We start from the raw sequence: 27,971 nt of genomic DNA on the forward strand, positions 1-27,971 counted from the left end.
GTCATACTCCTTCAAGGAGGAACTAGTTTGGGTGCACACAAAGTACATTCCTATGGGGGGAAATGAAGGCTATCCTAAGCTAAAGTTCTCTGGATGGCTTAATACATCGAGATTAAAAAGAAACAGAAAAAGGCTTGCTTGTGTTGAATGTCAAGCGCATAATACAGTTGAGAATCAAGCTGAACACAAATCATACAGAGGAGAACCAAAAGTGAAACAAAAAGGGACAAAGAGAGTGAGTGAGGAAAGGTTATTGGACAACATGGAAAGTCTTTTCTAAAAATATAACATTTAAAAGGATTGTGAAAAGAAAGGTGAGCCGATGAAAGGGACCAAAAAAAGAAGTCTTCAGACAGGGTCATTGCTGAGGTACTAAATGAGTGTCTTCATAAAGTGGGGGACACTGCTAATGTCACAGTAATGGAGGAGCTGGTAGAAAAATTGGATAAGATAAAAATAGTTACACAGGAGGTACTAAAGGCTGGCAGTGCTCAAAGTAGAAAATTGACTGTCCAAGATGGGATACATCTTAGGTTAATAAAAACAAAATATTGTCGCTGCTGGAGATCTGAAATAAGGACAGAAAATACTGGATAAGCTCAGCATATCTGGCAGCAGCTGTGGAGAGAGAATCAGAGTTAATGTTTCAAGTCTGTGTGACTTTTCTTCAGACTCCTGATTTACTAGAAAGTAAAGGTTGAATTATGGAGGTTTTGGCCACAACCTTTCAGTGTTCCTTAGATATGTGAGTGGTGCCAAAGGACTGGGGGATTGCAAATGTTCTACCACTGTTAGAAAAAGTGGAGGAGGATAAACCTCCTGGTAACTCCAAGCCAATTGGACTAACATCAGCAGTGGAGAAATTTCTAGGAATCGTAATCAAAATTATGATCAACAGGGCAGCACAGTGGTTAGCACTGCTGCCTCACAGCAGCAGGGACCTGGGTTCAATTCCGGCCTTGGGTGACTGTCTGTGTAGAGTTTGCACATTTTCCCTGTGTCTGTGTGGGTTTTCTCCAGGTACTCCGGTTCCTCCCACAGTCCAAAGATGTGCAGGCTAAGTAGATTGGCCATGCTAAATTGACCCTCAGTGTTTCAAGATGTGTAAATTAGATGGATTAGCCATCGTAAATATGTGTTGTTACGGGGATAAGGCGGGGGAGAAGGCCTGGATAAGAATATTGTGTGCAATTTTGGTCTCCTTTTCTGAGGAAAGCTGTTCTTGCTCTCGAGGGAGTGCAGTGAAGGTTTACCAGGCTGATTCCGGGGATGGCGGGACTGATGTATGAGGAGAGATTGACTAGGTTAGGATTGTTTTTGCTGGAATTCAGACAAATGAGGGGGGATCTCATAGAGACTTATAAAATTCTAACAGGACTAGACAGCGTAGATGCAGGGAGGATATTCCTGTGTGGGGGAGTCCAGAACCAGGGTCACAGTCTGAGAATTCTGGGTAGACCATTTAGGATGGCGATGAGGAGACATTTCTTCACCCAAAGAGTGGTGAGCCTGTGGAATTCATTACCACAGGAAATAGTTAATGCCAAAACATTGAATGTATTCAAAATAAAAGTAAATTACTCTAGATGCTGGAATCTGAAACCAAAAGAGAAAACGCTGGAAAATCTCAGCAGGTCTGGCAGCATCTGTAAGGAGAGAAAAGAGCTGACGTTTCGAGTCCTGATGTCCCTTTGTCGAATGTATTCAAGAGGCAGCTAGATATAGCACGTGGGGTGAATGGGATCAAAGGTTATGTGGAGAAAGCAGGATTAGGCAATTGAGTTGATCAGCCATGATCATGATGAATGGCGGAGCAGGCTCGAAGGGCCAAATGGCCTTCTCCTGTTCCTACCTTCTATGTTTCTATGATACTCTGTCAGAGATTCGGTGCAGACTTGATGGGCCGAATGGCCTCCTTCTGCACCATAGGGATTCTAAAATTAATCGTAACTTGCAAGAACGTGGCTAAGTGAATGACAACCAATATGGATTTGTTAAAAATAATTCATGTCTGATAAACTTGAAGAAATCGCCACCTGATTTCCTCTATTACAGTACCAATGAATTTCGCTGCACACTTTGCTGTAGGGGCCCTTGTTACAATTGTATTTTTCTTTCTATTCCTTGGTGATAGCTGCCCCTTTAAGATTAATACTATGGGAATTGTTGCATCCATTTGAATCTTTTACAGGTCATTTATTTAATTTTCTTTATGTGCAATCATTATCTTTCCCCTCTCTGTTCTGTTCCTTTTTAATTGCTGTCAACCTGTAATATCTTTTGGTTCTGAGGAAGGACCTATGCTTGAAACATTAACAAATCTCAGCAAATGGTGTCTGACCTCCAGAATATCACAGCATTTTTTAGTGACAGCAAGTGGTGGCGTGGATGATTAATGCGACCTCAATCAAATGCGAGCCGACACACTGGCTGCTAATATAGACAAATAAATACTTATTGTTTTAGATGATTAAATGGGGAAGAATATAAAGAAGTATTATTTGGCCCGGGTGAGTGCGCCTGTAGGTAAATGTTGCAGAAAAAATGAGAAGTAATAGTAACCAAATGAAATAAAGAAGTAAAACAAATAGCGCAGCTAATTTTTACGAATACTGCACGTGCAAAATTGTAGAATTAGAAGAAGGCTTTTTGTAAGAGCAGTGAGTTGTAATTGGAGTAACAAAGACCTGGTTAACTAGAATGTTGACTGGAAGATTAAACTGACGGGGTATAGAGTTTACAAGAAGGATAGGTGTAACAAAGCAACAGGAGGGACGCAGCAAGATTATGTGTCAGTCGGAGAAAATAATGGAGGAGTTTTGGCTGACGCAGTAGGGAAGGCATGGTTTCAAATTAAAGCTAGTTAAACGAGGAAGGCGCTTTTGGTTGGTGTATACCTACTCGACTGGTGACGCAAAAGAAATGGACAAATGCTTTTCAGGTCATTCCTGGCTGTGAAAAGAACAGAATATAAATCACATGGAATTTCAGTTGTGAAGATACTGACTGGGGAAAACATCAGGGGAGCAGCTAAAGAGCATTGTATGGTTACAGAGTAGATGCAACATTACCTTCTCAATTTGTACAATAGCCAAATCATGCAAACGCTATTCTAGATCCACAGGGTGTGGTATATAAAGTAGGAGTTGGATTGTACAAGATCGTGTGAGCATGGAGGAGAGAAAAAAGCATGGCTAATGAGTAAAATGCAGCAGATGTTAATGATACATTCTCAGTAATTTTGTCCTACATCTCAACTTTTTGACTTCATTATCCTCTTGTCTTCCTTCAACCTCACCTTTCATATAAACTCTCTCACCCATGTCCTTGTCAAGCTCATCATTTCTTGTGACCACTTTCTGTGATGTCTCAGCCACTGATGAGGATACTACCCCCTATAATTGCTCAACTTTTCTCCAATCCCACTTTCTTGCAGCTTCAACCCATGGAAAATATTCTTTCAATCATCCTCAGAAGTTAAAAATCTCAAATTTCAAACTCCCTCGTCTTTATCTCTCCATCTCTTCGTTGTAGCCCCGTTGTCTGCAAACCAATGTAGCCTCTATATTTACTTTGTCAGGTCAGAGAGATCCAAACCTGAATATACCTAATGCACAATGACCTATTATCAATCACCAGATCTGGTTTAACTGCATTGAGCATTAACCATTTTTACGCTCCTCAGTCTAAACTGCCTCTTACTCCAGTACCATCCCTGGGAGGAACCGAACCTCATGTTTGTTATGACTGAGGATGTTCTTTAACACCAACCCTCTTCCAACCTCTCCTCAAACGCTAAATGTGAGGATCTCATGCACAGTAATCCAAGACCTTGTCCCTTTGCGTTTCAATTGAAACAGAAAATGCTGGAAATACTCAGCAGGCCTGGCAGCATCTGTGGACAGAGAAACAGCGTTAATGTTTGAGGTGTTATCACATGTCCTTTTGCATTTTTTCATACTTTTCTCCTCTTGCTCAGTCCAAGGTCATTGGGTCCATGAGACCTACATCCTCCTTTATCTATTTGCTTCCCACTACGTACGTAAGTATTAAGTTCACCTAGTTCCCCTTCCTGGTTCCCAATGAAAACTGCCATAGTCGGGTGATTCTCCATTTCTTTGACATCATCACATTTCCCTTTAAAACATCCTTCGTCATTCAATCTACCTAAAGAAAGTTGACGTTATAATTCTTGTTCAATGATCTCCCCATTCCCAACTTGGCTTTTCTTTCTGAAGTCCTTAAATGTATTCTTTCTCCCTGGTTCCACATCCATCTCTCCTGAAATTCCTACGCAAAATTCTTTATTTTTTCCTGTAAAGCCCTCCATGGAGCAATCACCCTATTTCTGCTATCTCCTTCCAACTGATATCCCTTGGAAAAAGCTCCAAATCTTTGACTGACCTCCTGTGCATCCACTTTCTTTCACCCAACATCAGTTGTAAAGTTATCAGTCATCACAGACCCACTCTTTGTCATTCCCTTCCTGCAGTTTTCCGCCTTGAAATACCCTCTCAAAACTAAGTTTCAATTTTTGCTCCAAACTTTCAGCAAATGTGGTACATTTTATTTTTCCCCCTCAGATTGAACCTCAACTTTGTGTGTCTTTGAGACTGCCACTGAAAAGGTTGCCACAGCCTCACTGTCATTTAACACGGATCGTTAATTGGCTGGAGTCTGACCATTGCCCTTCACTCGGTAAGAAGTCCCATCTCAATGAGCTTCCGGCCATCTGATTGGCTGACAATTCTGAAATCCAAGCAGTCCCACCAGGAGCCCACTACTGGAACTACAAGCAGTCCCACCTGAAGCCCACAGCACTGGATACGTCCAGGGTCTCACAGTGAGAACAGAAAGAGAAGCCCAGTGGGGGAAGGGAGTGCAGGGAAGGGGTGTGGCAGGGAAGAGGGGGATGGGGCCATGATGGCAAGGTCAGGCAGGGTGGGGTGAGAGGGGGAAGACATCAGCCTGCACCCTGAACTTCTGACCTTGTCGGCTCTCTTGTGGGAATAGACATTACGTAGCACTCCCTAATTATCACAGAGTTGGGTCCACTTTTCAAGGAGTCATGCTTCTTGGCTCCTCAGAGATGTTGTGAATCATAGTGTGGGAACCTTTTGAAAGGTAAATTCAAAAGGTCGTATGAATGCTCCCTTGCCAACCTATGCCTGTTCAGCTGTAACCCCACTGCCTCACATGACTCCATGCTAAACTATGCCGCTTCACTGATATCCCATTGTCCTTTACACTCTCTATGCCAAGATATTACCCTCTATCCACTCTGCATGGACCCTCATACCCACCATGCCAACCTATGGCATTTCCTTGCCCATTTACCAAATAAACACTCTGCAGAATCACTGAACTCTATTGTAACAATAGCATATGTATAAAAAAGAAAAAGTTATTGATTCATAACTTTTTACTTTAAAATAATTGCTTTTCCTATAGCCTTATAAAAGTGTCAGTCATCCAGACCCTTTGAAGTATCAGTAGCTGAAAATACAAGCACTTAACACCTCTCTACCTTGTTTAAATAAGCATTTTGTCATGGACAGAAAACATTAGAAGAAAGAGCTGTCAATCAAACCATGTTTTCCCAGAACATAGCTGTTCCAACAGACTAATGGATGTCTGAGCTCTCAGCCAAGCCTCATTACGCATTTTGGCTGAGAGCCCAGAATTATTAGTCTGTTGAAACAACTGTGCCCACAGGACATTTCCCAACATCCACTACCTACTTGCCTCAAAATGTTTGTAGCTCTTTGCTGAGATGAAAGCACTGGAGCGTAGAGGACATCTATTCTTATTGAGCTTTATGGGAGTAGGAAACAGGAACCTAATAGGAGACACAGTAAGATGCAGAGAAAACATATGAATGAGTTCTGGTGAAAGATCATCGACCCGAAACTTCAACTCTGTGTCAGTCTCCAGAGATGCTACCTAAGCTGCTGAGTGTCTGTTTGTAGTTCAGATTTCCAGCAATATTTTGCTTTTGCACTGAATCATCCATTGACCATTATGGATGAAAGACATTTTCAGGCTTATGTGAGCATGTGTTTGAGTAAACACAATGATTATTTTTCTGCTTTACAGACTGTGTTGTGAGAAGACTGACTCATGCACTGACTGACTTATTTTTCAATTATTTCACAGCCCACAGTTGGAACATTATCAGTGCATCCAGGGTTATCCCTGCCCCAAGTGAAAGCAGAATTCTCCAGAACCTCGGAGGCAAGTGGATCTGTTATAGAAACTTGGGTCACGGGCTCAGATCAGGACAGCAAGTGGGCTAGGCAGCTGGCGAGGTCATTCATGAGGAAACTGACTTTACAGGAACTCAGACATGGTGTTTGGAGTAGATGCTAATGCACATTTACAAGCATTGCAAAAGGAATTGCACAGATGTCTGCTTCCATTAGGAAAGCAGATCTACAAGTTCATTGCGGAAGGGAAAAGAAAGACTATTGTTTGAACAGCGTCGGCTGCAATGGTGTAGAGCTAATGGCTCCGTGATTTCTGGTAGTGAGTTGAGTGCTTCCACCAGCAGGTGGACAGGCTTCTGCCGAGATATTTAAACAGAACTCTTGCCTTACTCCCTTCTCCCCAACACTGCTGGAGCACCAACTAATCTTTCGTTAAGACCTTTGAGAAAAAGGCAAGGGAGTGGAAAGCTCTTTCAGAGGGTTAGCACAGGCAGAAGGAGCTGACTAACGTACTGTGTCTGTTTAGAATCTATGGAGGAAATTTTCATTTTTCAGACAGAAGAATCAAATGATGTAGTTAGGACCCATTCCAAATGCCATTTTCATTTCTGACCACATTGTTACAGCTAATCCCCGCTCCGGCTCACCCACTGTGGGTGATACGAGTTGGGAGGTGATATTTAATGGGATTTTTAGCTGCTGTCAGGTAAAGCTGCGGAACGTTTTGGGAGACGTTTTTTTTTAAAACTCTTTCATGGGATGTGAGCATCGCTGTCTAGGCCAGCATTTTTTGCCCACCCCTAATTTCCCTCGAGAAGATGGTGGTGAACTGCCTTTTTGAACCGCTGCATTCCACGTGGTGTAGGCACACCCACAGTGCTGTTAGGAAGGGAGTTCCGGGCTTTTGACAATGAGGTGGTTCTAAGTCAGGATGGGATGTATCTTGGAGTGGAACTTGCAAGTGGTGGTGTTCCCATGCGCCTGCTGCCCTTGTTCTTCTAGGTGGTGAAGGTCATGTGTTTGGATGGTCTATTGATTTTGATTTGACTTGATTTATTATTGTCACATGTATTAACATACAGTGAAAAGTATTGTTTCTTGCGCGCTATACAGACAAAACATACCGTTCATAGAGAAGGAAACGAGAGAGTACAGAATGTAGTGTTACAGTCATAGCTAGGGTGTAGAGAAAGATCAACTTAATTCAAGGTCAGTCTATTCAAAAGTCTGACAGTAGCGGGGAAGAAGCTGTTCTTGAGTCGGTTGGTACGTGACCTTGGACTTTTGTATCTTTTTCCCGAAGGAAGAAGGTGGAAGAGAAACTGTCCGGGGTGCGTGGGATCCTGAATTATGCTGGCTGCTTTGCCGAGGCAGCGGGAAATGTAGACAGAGTCAATGGATGGGAGGCTGGTTTGCGTGATGGATTGAGCTACATTCATGACCTTTTGTAGTTCCTTGCGGTCTCGGGCAGAGCAGGAGCCATACCAAGCTGTGATACAACCAGAACGAATGTTTTCTTTGGTGCATCTGTAAAAGTTGGTGAGAGTCGTAGCTGACATGCCAAATTTCCTTAGTCTTCAGAGAAAGTGGGCTTTCTTAACTATAGTGTCAGCATGGGGGGGACCAGGACAGGTTGTTGGTGGTCTGGACACCTAAAAACTTGAGCTGTACATTGGTTTGTGTTCTTTTTAACCTTAGATGATTTCAAAACACTCAGATGCTGTCTAATTTCTGTGTTGTTGAGAGACTTTTTGGCATCACACTCACTCCTCCATGGGGGTCCTTCTGGTTAATGGAACGGTAACAGGATCAAACAGAGCTGCACCTCAGGGAAATGAAATGGAAGAAGGCATGTTATTAAGAATTCTTACCCTCCCAACAGTGTTTAAATCCAGGACAAAATATCTGGCATTGTCTGAGTAGCTATGCATGAGGAAACTGTGTACCCATACAAGCTCTTGCAACAAGACCTGCAGCCAGCTGCCAGAGCAAGAAGGGCATTGCCTATTAGAGTGAAGTTCACTGTAGCCCTGAGCAACTTTGCCTCCAGCTATTTCCAGGACGCCACATTAAAAAGAAGTAACATTCATCAGTCTGCAGTTCATGTCTGCATTAAACAGGTGGCAGATGTATTAGCAAACACTTTCATCTGTCCCCATGCACATTTGGAAGCAGCAAGATCAGGATTCCCCATCATTTAGATTATTTAGTGCACCCATGTAACCCTGTAGGCTTGTTCAGCTGACTACATTGTCTTCACAATTACAAGGGTATCTACTCAATTTGTGTGAAAACAGAATATGATCAATAGCGATGAATCTCACAGGTGTGAGTTTCCTGACAGCTGCTGTAATACATTTATATTGTGGCAATCCCATCAAATTCCCCATTTTTCTGTCTCTGCACAGCAATTGAGAGACTAGCTACCAGAAAAAGGGTTGTCCATTGCACACTTAGTTAATGAACCCATGTTCAACAAACAAACTACAGTTGGATCCATGACTCAGCTGGAGCCTTAATGAACAAACCACTCGAGTCCTTGAGCAACAATTCTAAGGCCTGATGAAGTGGTGCCTCCTGCAGTTTGGCAGCGATAGTGTATGCTACATAAATATGCAATGGGACAACACATGAAGCCATCATTTGAAAGAGGACTTTCAACATTATCATAGAATCCCTGCAGTACAGAAGGAAGCTATTTGGCCCATCGAGTCTGCACCAACAACAATCCCACTCTATCCCCGTAACCCCACATATTTACCCTGCTAATCCCCTGGAAACTAGGGTCAATTTAGCATGGCCAGTCAACCTAACCCACACATCTTTGGACTGAGGGAGGAAACCGGAGCACCTGGAGGAAACCCACACAGACACAGGGAGAATGTGCAAACTCCACACAGACAGTGACTCAAGCCGGGAATCGTACCCGGGTCCCTGGCACTGTGAGGCAGCAGTACTAACCACTGTGCCACCATGCCACCCATTATGAAGGAAAAGGCTGATGAAATAGAGTATAGTGTGAAAGTGGGTGGAAATTAACAGTTGTCTGCGTAAGATCATAAGAATATAAGAAATAGGAACAGGAGTGGCCGTTCAGCCCATCAACCCTACTCTGCCATTCAACAAGATGATGTTGATGTGATTGTGGCTTTAACTCCACTTTCCTACCTGACCCTTGTTTATCAAAAATCGGTTAAACTCAGTTTTGAATATATTCAACGACCAGCCTCCACTGCTCTCTGTGGAAGAGAATTCCAAAGACCAATGGCATCTGGAGAGAAAAAAATCCTCCTAATTCCTGTCTTAAATGAGAGACCCCTTATTTTGGAACTGTGCCTCCTGGATCCAAACTCCCCCTATGAGGGGAAGCATCCTCCCACTATCTACCCTGTCAAGCCCCATCAGAGTTTTTTATGTTTCAATAAGGTCATCTATCAATCTTTCTAAACTACAATGAGTATAGACCAACCTGCTGAATCTTTCCCCTTAAAACAACCCTTCCATCCAAGGAATCAGCCTAGTGAACTTTCTCTGAATTGGTTCCAATGTAAAAATGTCCCCCCCTCTTAAGTAAGGAGACCCAAACAATACACAAAACGATACACAAAATTCTTCAAAGCAGTCTAACCAATGCACTGTACAGTTATAGCAAGACTTCCCTACATTTATACTCCATCCCCCTTGCTATAAAGACCATTATTTATTTTGCCCCCCCTATTGCTTGCTCTACTTGGATGCAAACATTTTGTGATTGATGTACAATGATTCCGGATCCCTCTGCATTCTGTAGTTCTTTCTGTCAAAACGGACAATCTCATCTTTTGCCATTTAATACTCCATCTGCCAAATTTCTGCCCATTGATTTAACTAATCTATACCGCTTTGCAGACTCTTTGCATCCTCCTCACAATTTGCTTGCCTACATACCTTAGTATCATCAGCAAACTTAGCTACAATACGGGTCAATGATTAACCATCCAAGTTATTAATATAGATTATAAATAATCGATCTATTGAGGCCGCGACAATGATCCACATGTTACAATACAGTGGATCCCTTCATCCAAGTTATTAATATAGATGGCAAATAGTTGAACCCTCGACAGTGGGACTTCCTGTCAGTTAACCAATCCTTTAACCAATCCTTTAACCATGTTAAAATATCACTCCCAACATGACCTCTTGTTGTGTGCAGCTGCTGGTTCCTCTTTATCCACCCTGCTTGTTACATCCTCAAAGTACTCTAATAAATTTGTCAAACATGATTTCCTTTTCACAAAACCATGTTGATTCTGCCTGATTATATTATGATTATCTAAATGTCCTGCTACTCCCTCCTTAATGGATTCTAGCATTTTCCCGATCATTTATATTAGACTAACTGCCCTAAGATTTCCTGGTTTCTTGAATAGTGGTGTTACATTTGCAGGTTTCCAATCTGCTGGCACCTTTTGGAAGGTTACTAATCCATCCTCTGTCTCTGCAGCCATTTGTAAGTTTTTAGGGGTGATTAACCTCTAAATCCATGAGTCTGCACTCGTTCAGTATTAATTTGTTCTTTTGAGACTTTAACCAATCAGGCAATAGGGGACAATCATAGAATCCTTACAGTGCAGAAGGAGGCCATTCGGCCCATCGAGTCTGCACTGACCACAATCCCACCCAGGCATGATCCCATAACCCCATGCATTTACCCTAGCTAGTCAACTGACACCAAGGGTCAATTTAGCATGGCCAATCCACCTAAGCCACACATCTTTTGGATTGTGGGAGGAAACCGGAGCATCCGGAGAAAATCCACACAGACACAGAGAGAACGTGCAGACTCCGCACAGTGACCCAAGCCGGGAATCGACCCTGGGTCCCTGGCACTGTGAGGCTGCAGTGCTAACCACTGTGCCCCCATCTGATGATGTAACTCAGGAAACATTTATTAAGCAACACAAAAATATACTTAACATATTAGGACCGTGACTTTACTGACTCAACACGATTCTTGCTTCCTAATTCCGCCTAGGACACGAGGCAACAGGTGGTCATCTCTCTCTTTCTCTCTTATCAGTTGTGTGATCTTCTACAGAACAGAGAAATATGTAATATATAAGTTTAACATCTGTTGCATAGACAGTTTTTGAAATGAATGTGAGAAATTTGTGCCCGCCAGCCCGTTTACTGACTGTCTGACAGGTATAACAATGAGGCTGAATGTTGAACATATTAACATCAATCCTATTTAAACACGCTGTCCAGGTATTGAGAAAAGCCAGCAGTAGAAGGGAATGCTAATGCAGAGTCCTCAGTCTATCCAAATTGCAGTTATGTAGAGTTATGGACTGTGCTGCCTTCATCTCCCATTTCTGTTTCAAAATCAGGTTGGAATTGTGATGTTACTGACGCTGCATTGAGCAGTCCTGTTAGAATGGAATCATTTCCACAGTAAGATTTCTGGCGGTCTTATTTTTGTGATCTAATAAGGACTACTTATTGGGACCCCAGTACAAATTGTTGACATAGCAGTGAATTGCCGACTGAAGCATAGATCTATTGTCTTAGAGCACCTGACTACAGGTCTCTTATGCTAGCTGCCTTGCTGGCAATTGTGTGTAGAATGGGGTGCTCCAAGTTAAATGAAAATAGACATTGAGTTAACCATTGGGGACCTAATTGATCAGGCATCTCCAAATGGGACTCAGTGGCTTCTTGGAGACAGGTGGAGGATGCTGTTGATATAGATTGAGTTCCTTTGAATGGGGAGAAGCTCATGAAATGAGTTGAACATACGTGAGCTTGTCTTGAACATAGCATTTCTGGTCATTTATGTTGAGCGTTGTAAGTTCATACTCCACTCATTTCAGAAAATAGATACTTACTTCTGCAGTCAGAGCCCAAGATCTGACTGCAAACAAGATTGTAGGCGTGTTATTAGCTGGTCCTGGCAGCCAAATTTTAGTATAATAGCTGAAGATTGTCTTTTCAAGTTTAACTTGTAGGCTATGCACAGTGTGCGGAAAATTAATAACAGGAAGTATATTGTTTCTGGACTTCTTCCTTCAGATACTTGTGCTGCAATTCATTGCACGTGACCCAGTTTATATTACTCTAGTTTTGGATTGCCCCTGGCAACCCCAGTCAGAATTATGTCTCCTTGACCACACATTCTAATCAAACAGTTTCATTTCACCACAAGTATGAAATATGAGCAATCAGGCCACACTTGTTTTCACTTAACCACAAATTAATTGGTGACATGATCCACCAGGCTTTGAACTGCTGAGTGGTGTGGATTTATTCTGACTACATAATTCGTGTCTCAAACCCATAGCAGGGGGTTTGGACTCCAGGATGAAAGCCAAATCCTTGTCAGTACTTGCTACTCTTCCCTGCAGTTGCAGGACGAAACTGGAAAGACTTCGTAAATTCTCTTGAATGATATTGGGAAGGTATAACTGATTATATTACCAGGATCTATAAACCCAGAATCAGGATTGGAAAGCATTACTAAGAGGATGACGGTGTTAAAACAGGATGATTCAAATCACACAAGTTAATGATAATTCAGGCACCTGGCTTCATTTTTAACTCTTTAAACTTAGTTTTGTCTTTGAATTCAGACTAAAAGTACATTGTCTAATGCCTCTGATATACTGAAACGTGTTGAGCATTGACTTTCTGATATGCAACCCTGCTCAGATGCTGATGTAACTGAATCTGCAGTGAAAACAAAATACAGTAAAGGATTGGCAGAGTGAGATGACAATAAAGTGCTATAACACCAGGGGCAGAATTCTCCCCAAAGATTTCTAAGTGTTCCCCCCACGGGAAAACCAATGAGATTCCCACTGGGAGAGTCAGTGTGATCCAGTTCTCAGTTCAACCACACTTAAAAGGTTTTTGGAGCCAGGGGAAATTCTCACTGAATTCTCCCACACTTAGAATATCTTTTGGAGTGGGGACTTAAAGGTGCTGACAAGACCGGTTCCTCGGAGATCAGGGTGCCCTTTAAAAAAGGGTGTCTCAATCTCAAAGTTAAGTTGAAGGTTCCCCCCTCCCTCCCCCACAGCCATTGCTACCCACCCCCACAGACGGGGAGTAGCCGGCTCCAAGCTGACCCTGCATGTTTAAATGTTGGCCGTCGACCAGATTATGCTGAGCGCACGGGAGCTTGGAACTCCAAAGGGGTTGTCATTGGCGCTCAACACACTGTGGCCTCTCTCCCGCGATTCTCTGGCCCCACGTGGCCCCAGTGCAATCTGCACGTGAGGATGGAAAATCGGGGCCCAGATCCATAACTACCTACTGCTCAAGGTGCTGTTCCCACACAGTAGGGGGGACTTCCACCATGGATGAGCGTATGGGAGTGAATACAGGTTGAGATTTAAATCAGGAAAAATTCCAGGCATGTCAGGAAGCCGGCTACAACCTGCCAACTTCTGGGTTTTACACGGTAAGACAAGGGGTAACCAACCCATCTTCTTCCAGAGGGTGAGTTAGCATTTTAAATGTGCTAATGAAAATGCTTTGCAGATTTTACTGTAGGCCTTGGGAAACTCGGCAGCTGGAGCAAGGATAACTGTGGGGAGAAGGTAAATGCCTTTACAGCACTGCGTGTGAGCCAGGAGGAGCTGAAGTGCTTCCCTGCGGTTCACCAGGTTCCCCCGAATTAGGGATGAAGTTTTTGAGATTGACCCCACTCCCTCCAAGGTAGTGGATCAGACCAACCTGGTCCTTTGTAACCCATCCCAGTAAATATCGAGGTCAGTGTATCTGTGTATGAGGAACGGTTGAGGACTCTGGGTCTGTACTCATTGGAGTTGAGAAGGATGAGGGGGGATCTTACTGAAATTTACAAAATACTGCGAGGCCTGGTTAGAGTGGACGTGGAGAGGATGTTTCCACTAGTAGGAAAAACTAGAACCAGAGGGCATAACCTCAGGCTAAAGGGGCGAGATGAGGAGGAATTTCTTCAGCCAGAGAGTGGTGAATCTATGGAACTCTTTGCCGCAGAAGGCTATGGAGGCCAGGTCATTGAGTGCCTTTAAGAAAGAGATAGGTAGATTCTTGATTAATAAGGGGATCAGGGGTTAAAGAACAAAGAACAGTACAGCACAGGAAGCAGGCCCTTCGGCCCTCCAAGCCTGTGCCGCTCCTTGGTCCAACTAGACCAATCGTTTGTATCCCTCCATTCCCAGGCTGCTCATGTGACGATCCAGGTAAGTCTTAAACCATGTCAGCGTGTCTGCCTCCACCACCCTACTTGGCAGCTTGGGTTATGGGGAAAAGGCAGGAGAATGGGGATGAGAAAAATATCAGCCATGATTGAATGGTGGAGCAGACTCGATGGGCCGAGTGGCCTAATTCTGCTCCGATGTCTTATGGTCTTATGAAAGAATTTTCAAAACTGATGCTGTTGCAATCACAATAGTAGCTCCTTCTGACCAGTTTTAGATCAGACTGGATTTTAATTGTGCTGTTTGGATGGTTCTAAAATGTATTTTTTTTGGAATTCATTGTTTCCACTTTGTTTCTGTGAAGTTATTGTGCATTTTTTTCATGAGGTGGAACCTATCACTATGTTCAGAGACTACACACTAAGCTTTATAAATAGACCATCAGTTTGAATCTACACTCCCTCCCTGTGGAGATGTGCTCAACATTTCTTAGCCCAAGTAGCTTAGGAGCAGGTTGGTAAATCTGAGGCCTGGGAACCCTCAACTGCTGTAGAACTACAAATGGAGTTTACTCAACATAAACAATGCAAGGTGCCAATGTGGCACATTGACAAGCTTCCTGCCGCGTTCAGAACCACCTAATCATTAAGGCATCAACTTGCAGGCCAATCCAGAACTGAGTCAAAAGAGGCTTATCCACAGTGACAGGTCCACCCTTCTATTAATGAACCAGAATGGTGGGGCAGTCATCAGCAATATTCTGGAAAGCTGTGGATCTGCAAAGCTGATGAACCATGATACTGAGAGAGGTAGATGGCACTAATCTCCATCTTGGAGCCAACCCTAAAGAGACCGAATCACCCCTCTCACAAAGAGGATAATCACTGCTTTGTAATTAAAGATATTCATTGTCAATGTCCAAGGCTGCGCAGGTTAGATGAATTGGCCACACTAAATTGCCCCTGAATGTCCAAAGATGTGTAAGTTAGATGGATTAGCCGTGGTAAATGCGTGGGGTTACAAGGATGGGAAGTTGGGATGGGCCTGAGTAAGATGTTCTTTCAGAGAGTCAATGCAGACTGAATGGGCCAAATTGCCTCCTTTTGCACTGCAGGGATTCAATGGATTCTATGGAATGTAAAGATATATTGGATTTTCATCCAATTATGATTGTAAAATATTCCCGACAAGATTTTGTTGATTCTCCCCAGGAAACAGAATTATGTAAAAAACGGAAAGAATGTGAAAGCCATGAGCAAGAGATAAAGAAACGGCAGCGGATATGTGAGGATCTGGTATGTGTGCGACCATCTGTTTAATGTATAAATGGGAAACAGTGTGGGAGTAGGAAAGGCTCATCTGTCTCTCACTGTGTTGTGAGAGTAATAAATATTAAATGGATGTAATATTAAATATGCAAGATGCACCTCACAGAAGGTTCGCATATCTTTATATGTAGCATTTGTATAGTTAGTAGAATTAAGTACACATTTGTAACGTGTGTACATATTATATGCACACATGTAGGACAGAGTTTATTGTCTGCATTGGGAGTCCCATCTACTAGTTAACTGGTGGGAATGCTGCATCACTTCTCTCCAGGAGGCCTGATGCTATTACGAGATAATCAGGCACTTCCCCGGACAATCTCTCATCCAGTCATACTCCCAGCAGAGCAAAGCTCCCGTCCCTGGGAGCTGCCGTTGTCAATGAGAGGTCAGCAGCTCTCCATTAATGGCAGTGTCACCAGGAGTGGTGGCCAACCCAGGTATAACACTCAAGCCTACCTTGAGGATTGCCGCTGGATCCCAGATGGAGGCGAGTGTGAGCAGGATGGTGGGGGGGGCTCATAGGGGAGGGTGGGCGCAGGTGAGAGGGGAAGCAAAAGTAGGAGAAGTGCTTTCAGCAGGCTCTCACTCCCTGAAGAAAGGATTACAATCATCTGCTGCTGAGACATGTGCCACTGAAAGATAGTGGATGGAAATAAACTGAAAGGTTGAAGCACAGCCTGAAATGCTCAGTCCTAGTTGGGATGTGTATGATTTTACTTCCAGGAGAATGAGCTGAAACAAGCCTGGAGTGAGAATGCACGGCTAACTGAAGAGACCATTCGACTCAGCCAAGAGGCACAAGAAACAGAGAAGGTAACGCTTGGCTTCATCTCCTCTGAGTGCACTGAGCCAACCCTTTCACAGCCATATCCCAGTGGGGCAGTAATGCATTTGTAGCTTTTAACTTGGACAACATTTGCTCTATGTTTGCACTATAATGCATGTTCCACAATCAACAAATCCTTTGCTACTGACCATTATCCTCTAAATGACATTGTTCAGGGAGGATTTGATTTCTCATAGCTGTAGGCCACTTATTTGTATTTAATAACCAATTCATGTAAGAGCAGAGAAATTAGAAACTTCTGTCGGGGACGTGGGGGATGTGGCGTGTCAACCAAAAATTCATTGACTTTTGGTGAGACCAGAAGATCCCTCTGGTTGGCAAGCACAGAAAATCTTAATCTCAAACTGCTCACCCCGTTCTGTACTGCATACCCTCACCCTCCTGAGCACCCTTTAACCCTTTCTGAACTGTGTTCTTTCCCATCATTTGAAACTATTCTTTAACCTCATTCTGTACTGTAAAGTAAAGTTTATTTATTATAGTCACAAGTAGGCTTACATTAACACTGCAATGAAGTTACTGTGAAAATCCCCGAGTCGCCACACTCCGGCACCTGTTCGGGTACACTGAGGGAGAATTTAGCACGGTCAATGCACCCTAACCAGCGCGTCTTTTGGAATATGGGAGAAAACCGGAGCACCCGGAGGAAACCCACGCAGACACAGGGAGAACGTGCAGACTCCGCATAGACAGTGACCCAAGCCGGGAATCGAGTCCCTGGTGCTGTGAGGCAGCAGTGCTAACCACTGTGCCACCGTGCTGCCCACTGTGTAATTCTGAACTGTGTTCCCTCTCCTATACCCCCCCCCCATTTCATACTGTGTTTCTTCCCATTTTCTCAGCTAAAGTGTTTCTCAATGTTTGTGAACTTCCGCTGAGCGTATATACCAATTTATTCTGTTTTGATTTGTAAACGTATGTTCTTTACTTTCCACTTTCCTTTCTGCCAGTTACCAGTATCTCATCTTTATCCTTTGGGAATGACACATTAGGATGCAGTTTCTCAGGCCTTATTCACAAGCGCCTCTTTGCAGCTCTGAAGGAGATGATTTAGAAATAAAGCCATATTATGAAAGGGAGGAAGAGGAATGGGTGGGTGACATCATTTTATGTATCTTCCAAGGGCTTGGAGTTTAAGTGTAAAATTCTGTTATATTATTTATCCCTCCAAACTAGTTCAGGCCCCAAGCCTTTGATGTGATCCAAAGCTGTCTGCATTATACACAAAGTAAGCAGATGATTTGTCTGTGTTTGCTGACAAATTCAATGTCTTTTTATACAATCACAAAGTGTGAGATTTGGTAACTGTGTTCCTTTTGGCCTTTTCTCACTGAAGTATCTGTATTTGATGCAGATTAAAGCTCACAACAATGACCTGAGGGGGAAACTCTCAGTGGTGACAGCAGAACGAGATTCATCTCTGAAGGAGAATCAGCGACTCCAAGCCAAGCTGGAGAACCTAGAGCAGGTCCTGAAGGTAAGATCACTGATAGTACCATATCCAGAAAGATTAATCCACATCACAGTGTGAGGGAGATGTGGTTGAGCTCGGCTAACTCACAGAGCATTGTCACAATAAATGCACATCCTAGCGGGAGATTGCTTAACTTGGGTAGCCCACAGCACATCGCTAGGGTCCCGAAACATTGAGGGTGGAATTTTGCGAAGAAGAATTTGAAGTGCCGAATGAGCGAGTGAACGGGAGAGTTTCAGACTTGTTTTTTGGGAGAGTGAGAAAATGCAATCTTATGGCACTTAGTGCAAAGAAAAGAGCCAGGATACGACTCTCACCAGCAGGGGGCGGGGTGCAGCCTCAGCTCACCAATGAAGTCAGCTGCTGAGCTCTAGGGGCGCCATTGTGCAGATGCCCCAATCTCCCAGTGTACTGGGAGATTTCCTGTGGCTCCTCACCCCCCCCCCCCATATATATTGGGACCTTCACCCCACCCCACCCCCAAAACGGACAGCGGCACCTCTCCACCCCACTGACAATACCCCCCCCCCCCCCGCACCCGCGCACAGTTCCCTCCCTCCCTGAACGCCACCGCAGGCAGGGTTACCCCCTTCCCCCTCCTCCGATTGCCCCCCCCCCGCGCAGAGCAGAGATTCCTCTCTTCCACCCCTGCGGAGCTCCCCTGTTATGGCTCTGCCCACCTCTGGCTCTACCCCCACTCTGGCTCCACCCCCACACTGGCTCCGCCCCCTTGGCACAAATATGGTGCCCGCTAATTATATTTAAATGTGTGGAATTGAATATGCATCGTGTTCCCGCCAGCTATGGATGGGAACCCAGTTGTGGCTGGCAGCATAGTTTGGGATGGTCACAGTGCGTTTGGCACCCGGTGCACAACACACTTTCCTACAGACTCCCGATTTTTTGGGCCATTGCGATTCGTGATCAAGACTCGTGGGCCCGGAGAAACCCAACCCCTAATGGGGGTTAGCACTGCCTCACAGCACCAGGGACCTGGGTTCAATTCCAGCCTTGGGTGACTGTCTGCGTGGGTTTTCTCCGGGTGCTCTGGTTTCGCCCCACAGTCCAAAGATGTGCAGATTAGGTGGATTGGCCATGCTAAATTGCCTCTTAGTGTCAGGGGGGTTAGCAAGGTAAATAAATGGGGTTACGGGATAGGGCCTGGATGGGGTTGTTGTGCAGGCTTGATGGAATGAATAGCCTCCTTCTGCACTGTAGGGGTTCTATGATTCTGTGACTAATGTTTTTTAATAGGCTGCCCCATTTCAGGGAAAATAATATCTTCTGCAGAGTTGCACACTATTGGTGTGCGATATAATTTCAGAGGGCTGGATCTGGCACTGTGAGTAGTAGCTCTTTTGCAGTTGGATTGGGAGTAATTCACATCTCTCTCTGTGCAGCACATGCGAGATGTGGCAGAGCGCAGGCACCAGCTGGAGTTGGAACATGAAGAAGCGCTGACAATTCTGCAGGCCAAGCAGCATGAGGTGCAACGATTGCAACAGGTAGTAAGATCCTATCTTTTATTTTGGCTTAAGACATAGACCTCTTGCTGGGTTTGTGCAGTTGACAGACACCAGTATCCGGCAATTGGCCTGTGCCTATTTTTCTTGTGTAAACATTGACTAGAAACCTCAGCAGACTATTTAATTGTGGAGACTTCACACCTGAGCCTAATCCTATCCTCTGCTAGTGGCCACACAGTAATCATTAAATAAAATAGGAACTTAAACATCATGTGTGTCTTTCTGGTCTATGTTAGTTACTCATTGAGTGAACTTGCTGATCCATCAAGGAGTTTGGACAAGTGTATTCATATTTTAAAAGATTCCATTGCTGAATCCCCCACTATTAACATCCTGGGGGTTACCATTGACCAGAAACTAAACTGGACAAGCCATATAAATACCACGGCTGCAAGAGTAGGCCAGAGGCTAGGGATTCTGTTGCAAATAACTCACCTCCTGAGTCCTCAAAGCCTGCCCACCATCTACAAGGCACAAGTCAGGAGTGTGATGGAATACTCTCCACTTGCCTGGCTGAGTACAGCTCCAAAAACACTCAAGAGGCTTGATGTTTCCTCCACCACCGATGCACAGCGGAATTAGTTTATACCATCTGCAAGATGCACCGCAGGAACTCAACAAGGCACCTTCCACATCACCTTTAGATCGGGCTTTAGATTGGTACCACTGGTCGGTGCAACATCGAGGGCCGAAGGGCCTGTACTGCGCTGTAATGTTCTATGTTCCATACCCACAACTACCATCTAGAAAGACAACGGCAGCAGGTACATGAGAACACCAAACCTGCAAGTTCCCATCCAAGCTTCACACAATCCTAACTTGGAAATATATTGCTGTTCCCTCAGTGTCACTGGGTCCAAATTCTGGAACTCCCTCTGTAACAGAATGTTGGTGTACCTACACGGGCCAGGCTGGGATGGGGATCGGGGGGGGCAGGGCAAGGGGGGGAAGATTTGGAATTTTTATATAAACAGTTAGTGCGGAAACTAGGCTGATCAATTATCCTGACATAGACCAAAGTATTGCAAAATTGTACCGCTTCAGCAACCTCAGTGATTATAAAGAACGCTGATCGGGTTTGAAACACAAACCATTTAGTCCTTTCAGTATTAAAGTCCAAAACAGTCCCAAGCTCTTCACAGGCAGCCTTTAATAGATTGACTGAAACATTCACAATGAATATATGTTACCCTTTTGAGCTGGGAGAAGGTTAGACTGTCTCCATAGCCACTTAGCACACTCATTGAATAGTGAAATGGAATCTACACAAATGCCCGACAACATATTCATTTGTAATGAAGTTCCACATGTTTTAAAATAATGGGTGATTTGTGTGCTTGAACATGTTTACACCCACATCATGCAGCTATGAGAGTTACTTTAATTTAAATATTATATATGCTGGAATTTCTCACTCTGCGAAATTGGTGTTAGCTTCAAGGATGTGTTGCTTTAGATTATCTTTCCCCTGTAATTGCAGCTCACAGCACATTCAAACACAGAAGCAGCCCATTTGGCCATCGGGACTGTGTTGCTGTCCCCACATGAGCTGGTGCCTAATCTCAGTCTCCTGCCTGCTTCAAAAAAAAATTGATGTTGAGTATTCCTTTTTCAAGTAATTACCTCATTCCCTTTAAGGCATTTAACCGCCTCTGCATTAATAATGATTTGTGACAGATCCCACAGTCTAACCACCCTCTTTATAAATAGTGTTGTCTAACATTTCCTCTTTTCGCAGGCAGCAGTCAACCTGCAGAAATCTAATTAAGTTGCTTTGTTTTTCAAATTAAGGCTCAGTTTGAAGCAAAGAAGGAACATGAAGGTGTGGTCCAGTTACTGGAGGTAAGAGAATAACTACATGTTATAAAAACAGGAAATGCTAGAGAATCTCAGCAGGTCTGGCAGCGTCTGTGGAGAGGGAAACAAGAGTTAATATTTGAGTCCAATATGACTCGGAACTACATGTGATCAGTGTTAACAAACACATTTCAAACTGAATCCTCAGCCTACTGATAAACCTGACATTAGAAAGTAAAAACCACACTGAACTGTTTGAGCATCTTCCAGTGTTTAGATTCTCAGCTCTGCCACTGATCTCTTCAATGGTTTTGTCACTGTAATGACTTCAGGGCAGGTGGATGACTCTGCAGGCACCCTGTATAAATGGTCTTACAGGCACAGCCACACTCACAACAACAGAAGGCACCCAGGTACTGCTAATTGGAGACAATCCCGAGTCTGGTACTGAATACACAGTTATACCTTTCAACTGTAAATTAGATGGGATGTCTTCTGCAGAGTTTGTGAAGAGTCTCAAGTTTTTTCACTCTATCTTTAAACAAGTGTAATTCTGGATGCCAGGCCCCAAAGTTTATGTAAAAATTATAGAATTATAGAATAGTTACTGCACAGAAAGAGACCATTTGGTTCAGTGCCATTTGGCACTGAATTCATCTAGTGCCACTCGCCTGCCTTTTCCTCATAGCCCTGCAAATGTTTAGTTTTCACAGAATGATCCAATTCTCTTGAAAGCTTCAATTGGCCCTCTGCTGTCAGCATACTCATTGACAATGTATTCCACGTCCTAACTACTCGTGTGTGAAAATGGTCTTCCTCACATCACCAGTGCTCCCTTTGCCAATTATCTGTGCCCTCTGGTTCTTGATCCTTCCATCAATGGGGACAATTTCTCCCTATCTACCCTATCCAGACCCTTAATGATTCTGAATACTTATGTCAAATCTCCTCTTAACCTTCTCTTTTCCAAGGAGAACAGTGCCACGTTCTTTAATCTTTCTACATAGCCGAAGTTCCTCAGATGGAACCATTCTTGTGAATCTTTTCTGCAACTTCTCTAATGCCTTCACCTCCTTCCTAAGATGTGGAGGCAGTACTCCAGTTGAGGCTGAAACAATGTTTTATACAATAAATAACTCCTCAACCACTAGCTGCTTAAAAAATGGGAAATCATCGCTGCGTCTGTGTCACTGGATTTGCCAAATACAATTTATATTGGAAAATCAGGAGGTCTGGATTTATATGTGTAGAGGAACTGGATCAATTTACAGATAATAGCTGCTCTCGGGCAAATCTCTGCGCAATGTTTTTTTAAGCTGCAGCATCAATAGAGGTGTCAGAGCCCAGGCGCACAGTGCAGATACCAGACACAATGTCCAGACATCAGACTCTGCCTCTACAAACACCAGACACAACGTCCAGACATCAGACTCTGCCTCTACAAACACCATACAAAGTCCAGACATCAGATTCTGCCTCTACAAACACCAGACACAACGTCCAGACATCAGACTCTGCCTCTACAGATACCAGACACTACGTCCAGACATCAGACTCTGCCCCAACAAACACCAGAAACGATGTCCAGACATCAGACTCTGCCCCTACAAACACCAGACACAACGTCCAGACATCAGATTCTGCCCCTACAAACACCAGACACAACGTCCAGACATCAGACTTTGCCTCTACAGATATCAGACACAACGTACAGATATCAGACACAACGTCCAGACATCAGACTCTGCCCCTACAGATACCAGACACAACATCCAGACATCAGACTCTGCCCCTACAGACACCAGACACAACGTCCAGACATCAGACTCTGCCCCTACAGATACCAGACACAACATCCAGACATCAGACTCTGCGTCTACAGATACCAGACACAACATCCAGACATCAGACTCTGCCCCTACAGACACCAGATACAACTTCCAGACATCAGACTCTGCCCCTACAGACACCAGACACAACGTCCAGACATCAGACTCTGCCCCTACAGATACCAGACACAACATCCAGACATCAGACTCTGCCCTTACAAACACCAGACACAACATCCAGACATCAGACTCTGCCTCTACAGACACCAGACACAACATCCAGATATCAGACTCTGCCTCTACAGACACCAGACACAACATCCAGACATCAGACTCTGCCTCTACAGATACCAGACACAACCTCCAGACATCAGACTCTGCCCCTACAGACACCAGACACAACATCCAGACATCAGACTCTGCCCCTACAGACACCAGATACAACTTCCAGACATCAGACTCTGCCCCTACAGACACCAGACACAACATCCAGACATCAGACTCTGCCCCTACAGATACCAGACACAACATCCAGACATCAGACTCTGCCCCTACAAACACCAGACACAACATCCAGACATCAGACTCTGCCTCTATAGACACCAGACACAACCTCCAGACATCAGACTCTGCCCCTACAGACACCAGACACAACATCCAGACATCAGACTCTGCCCCTACAGACACCAGATACAACTTCCAGACATCAGACTCTGCCCCTACAGACACCAGACACAACATCCAGACATCAGACTCTGCCTCTACAGATACCAGACACAACATCCAGACATCAGACTCTGCCCCTACAGACACCAGATACAACTTCCAGACATCAGATTCTGTATCGAACGATACTGTACCCACAGCTTGCTGACAGCACATGCTGAACCTACAGACACCAGACAGCTTCCAAACACGATAACTTGTAATTACAAATATCATGTGGACAGCTTCTGAATAAGAAGTTCTGTACCTAAAAATAACCCAGACAGATACCAGATACTACCCTGTAGCAATAGACAGAATTTCGATAGCACTCTGATCTATTGAGTTCCCAGGCTACTCAGTGTTGAGTGCTCTATATCCAGCAGCTGCATATAGTAACACTATTATTCCAAACCAAAATGGAGGTGATCAGTAAATTTCCTCACTAATCATACCTGGAGCATACGCTGCTGTGAGTGACTGCGATTAACTTTGCACGCACCATGTGCACTGTGTAACTATCTTCCACTGCATTTTGCTGGAGAAATTGCCCTGCTTTTATGAAGAGACATTGCTGCAGTTTCCATCATGACTCCTGTTTGCTGTAGTTCATATAGACTCTCAGACTGTAGCTGCACAGTGAGCCATTGAAGTAAGTTCTGTTTTGCAGTTTGCTGTGTGGGTAGACTCTGCTGTAAAATAGACTGCCTGACCTTGTTGTAAGTCCCATTCCGCCTCCAACTCATTGGTTGATGCAGTCAGTAGACACTCTGATATCCAGCCCACTGTGGAGCCAGTCTGTATCCAGCCATACGGCACCGGCTGCTCTGAAGTATATTTGACTACCTCTCTCGACTAGGTACTGACATTTATCTTCTCACTTAGTTTGTGATGATCAGTGAAGTGATTTACCTGTTTTTACTCTATATGGGCTGCAGACAAGCAGCATGGAATAACCCGGGTATGATTGTGACCCTGGTCAAGCTCACAAATCAGGACCATGTTCTATATTATCTATAGATACACAACTTGTTACTGTATATTCTCAACCCATAAATGTACGTTTGAGGGTTTGGTTGCAACTTTTGGCACTACCATTTTATCATTTCATATGTATTAGTCATTAGAAAATGTATTAGTCATACCGAGTAATTTCACAAACTGTGACCGTGCAGAGATTACGAGTGGTCTTTCGTCACCAGCTGAGGTTACACTGCTGATTACATGGGGCTAAATATTGTGGAAATGGCAACTATTTAACTGGATTCCAGGAACAGGAACTTGATGGACATGAATAACTTCCTTGGTTTCACTCGGAGCACACATATCCATGTAACATCTGTGAAATGTAAGCAACAGCAAGTGTGTGACAGCAAGCTGGGGTGACGGTGAGCTGCTAATGATCTCTGGGCTGCTACATCTTATTAATGAGGCCTGCAATAGGAACTGTATTGTTGGAATTTTTTAGCACCTGGCGTCTCCTTTAGAGGAACGCGTTCGAGCTAAAAATGTCTGACAAAGCTAGATTTTATCTTGCTATGCAACACTTATCATTGATCTTTGTTAAATTGTAGGAGTTGACTCGCCTAGTTTTACAGCTGGAGCTGGTATATATGTATTGAATGATGTGTGCGGTTTATTGGACTGAGATTCTCGAATGGTTTGAAGCATGCTCCTATTTAATGGTGTTCCATTTTCTGTTTCTCCTGTTGATAGAATACATTGGATTGCATGCAGGTACACAACACACATTCCTTCCTCTTTAGCATGTAGACTTTTGTGTGTGTTTGAGGAACCCTCTGTGTAGCTTTCCAAATAATAAATCCCTGCAATAAATGGGAACATATTACTTATATGAATGTGTCCTTTCAAGTTTTAATCACTGCATGTACAAAATAAGGAACAGTTTATTATGTAAATCTGTTTGGTTAATCAGTGTTTAAGAGGCTCTGCGTGGTTTTCCTTTTAAATCCCTTTATTAGAGCAGAACCATAGCTTAGTCATTTGTTTCTTTTTTCTTACCGATAATCCGCTTTTTACTGTTAAGTAATAATTACCTTGGTGTGATAATCTACATGAATGGCTATAGGAGCCAACAGAACAAAGGTGTTTTCTTACGTTCATTTGCTTCTTGATCTTGTTTTTGTTCAAAAACTGTTTGTGTCTCTCGATCTGCACTCCGGGTGCCACTGGCAGACTTGTTAGAAGTAGGGTAACTCCACTGTATATTGAGGCACAAGTCTCTGAGTGCCTCTCAGCACTTTGTGTTAACGAATGATTGGCTCAGTATTGCTACAGTCTCAATAGCTGATTGCCAACTTGGTTCAGTTGGTAGAGCACTTGTCTTAAAATCAGAAGATTGTGGGTTTGAACATCACTGTAGGTCCCCTCAGCCTGTTAATGATTGAAGTGGATTTCTCTGTCGCTGGGAGAAGTGATAATATCACTGGACTAGTAATGCAGAGGTCCAGGCTGATGCTCTAGAGCAGCACGGTAGCACAGTGGTTAGCACTGCTGCTTCACAGCTCCAGGGACCTGGTTCAATTCCCAGCTTGGGTCACTGTCTGTGTGGAGTTTGCACATTCTCCTCGTGTCTGCGTGGGTTTCCTCTGGGTGCTCCGGTTTCCTCCCACAGTCCAAAGATGTGCGGGTTAGGTTGATTGGCCGTGCTAAAATTTCCCCTTAGTGTTCTGAGATGCGTAGGTTAGCAGGATTAGTGGGTAAATGTGTAGGGATATGGGGGTAGGGCCTGGGTGGGATTGTGGTCGGTGCAGACTTGATGGGCCAGATGGCCTCTTTCTGCACTGTAGGGTTTCTATGATGACTTGGGTTCAAATCCCACCACAGCTGATGATATCTGAATTCAATAATAAATCTGGAATATACAGTATCTCAGTAATGGTACATAGCAACTATCATCGATTATAGTAAAAAATCCATCTGGTTCACTCATCCACCTGGCTCCTTTAGGGAAGGAAATCTCCATTCCTTACCTGGTCTGGACTATATGTGGCTCCAGAACCATAGTAAGGTGGTTGACTCTTAACTGCCCTCTGAAATGGCCCAGCAAGCCACTCTGTTCAGGGGCTATTAGGGATGGGCAACAAATGCTGGTCTTGTCTGTTACACACATATCACACGAAATAATAAAAAAAGCCATGCACTCTTCAAATCAGAGAAAGTTCTTTCAATGCTCTGACTGAAGTTCTTTTCTTAAAAAACATTGCCAAGACCAAATCAACTAGTTCTCTCATTGCTGTGTGTGATGACTTGTGTGTAAAATGGCTGTTGCTTGTCTATGTGTCAATGCCAGTGCACTTGAAAAAACAATTCCACAGAGTGTGGGCATCACTGGTTGGCCAGCATTTATTGCCCACGTCTAATTGCCGTTGACGTGGTGAGCTGCCTTCTTGAACTGCAACAGTCCATGTGGCATAGGTACACCCATAGTGCTTTTAGGAAAGGTAAAAGTAATTATTGTATGGGATTCGCTTTTGAATGATGTGTGAGATATTATGAGGCACCAGATTCTGCAATTTCTCCTTATTGTGTACAGCCTTCATAAGGAGAATCACTGTCATAGTGCTGCAGTACAGTTTGTAACCCTCACTCCCTGTTGGATGTATGGGTTTGCAGTATTATACCTTATAGAAATTAGTTATAGTGTTAGTATTGTGAATGGAGCATTCTGTATCATATGGCTTGTATGAACAGTAAATGATGTGGGGCCAACTTAATCAGTCTGAGCAAGACAATATTTTCCAACGAAACCCATTGAGAGAACATTGTATAATTTTAAATTAAATTTCCTCCTTCATCTCTCCAGTCTATTGTCAGCATAGACTGAGAATGGTGTCCGTAAAACGAGGATAACAATATGGCTGCAATTTACTGTCCTGCCCGCCACAGGAATCGGACTGGGCGAGGGGGGGGACAATGGGAAGATCTGTTAACCTCGGTCGGGATTTTACGGTTTTAGGACAAACAAGACAGTAAAATCCTGCCCAATGTATCAATAACATGGGGAGTGGAGCATAGATCAGTAACTCACCTCTGAAATAGTTGAGCACGCCACTCTGTTTAAGGGT

At 43.9% G+C, this 27,971-nt stretch overlaps 1 protein-coding gene across 1 annotated transcript in view; it reads left to right on the forward strand.

Moving 5' to 3' along the window:
• Window positions 1–27,971, forward strand: part of tspoap1 (TSPO associated protein 1) — a 286,284-nt gene that overhangs the window by 185,994 nt on the left and 72,319 nt on the right. The window contains exons 6-11 of the mRNA XM_078225016.1: window positions 15,586–15,669; window positions 16,429–16,518; window positions 17,907–18,029; window positions 19,427–19,531; window positions 21,344–21,394; window positions 25,458–25,490. Coding sequence (XP_078081142.1) covers window positions 15,586–15,669; window positions 16,429–16,518; window positions 17,907–18,029; window positions 19,427–19,531; window positions 21,344–21,394; window positions 25,458–25,490 — 486 coding nt within the window. The remainder of the gene's footprint in view (window positions 1–15,585; window positions 15,670–16,428; window positions 16,519–17,906; window positions 18,030–19,426; window positions 19,532–21,343; window positions 21,395–25,457; window positions 25,491–27,971) is intronic.

Source organism: Mustelus asterias, chromosome 12 (genome assembly GCF_964213995.1).
Source record: "Mustelus asterias chromosome 12, sMusAst1.hap1.1, whole genome shotgun sequence".
Taxonomy (NCBI): domain Eukaryota; kingdom Metazoa; phylum Chordata; class Chondrichthyes; order Carcharhiniformes; family Triakidae; genus Mustelus; species Mustelus asterias.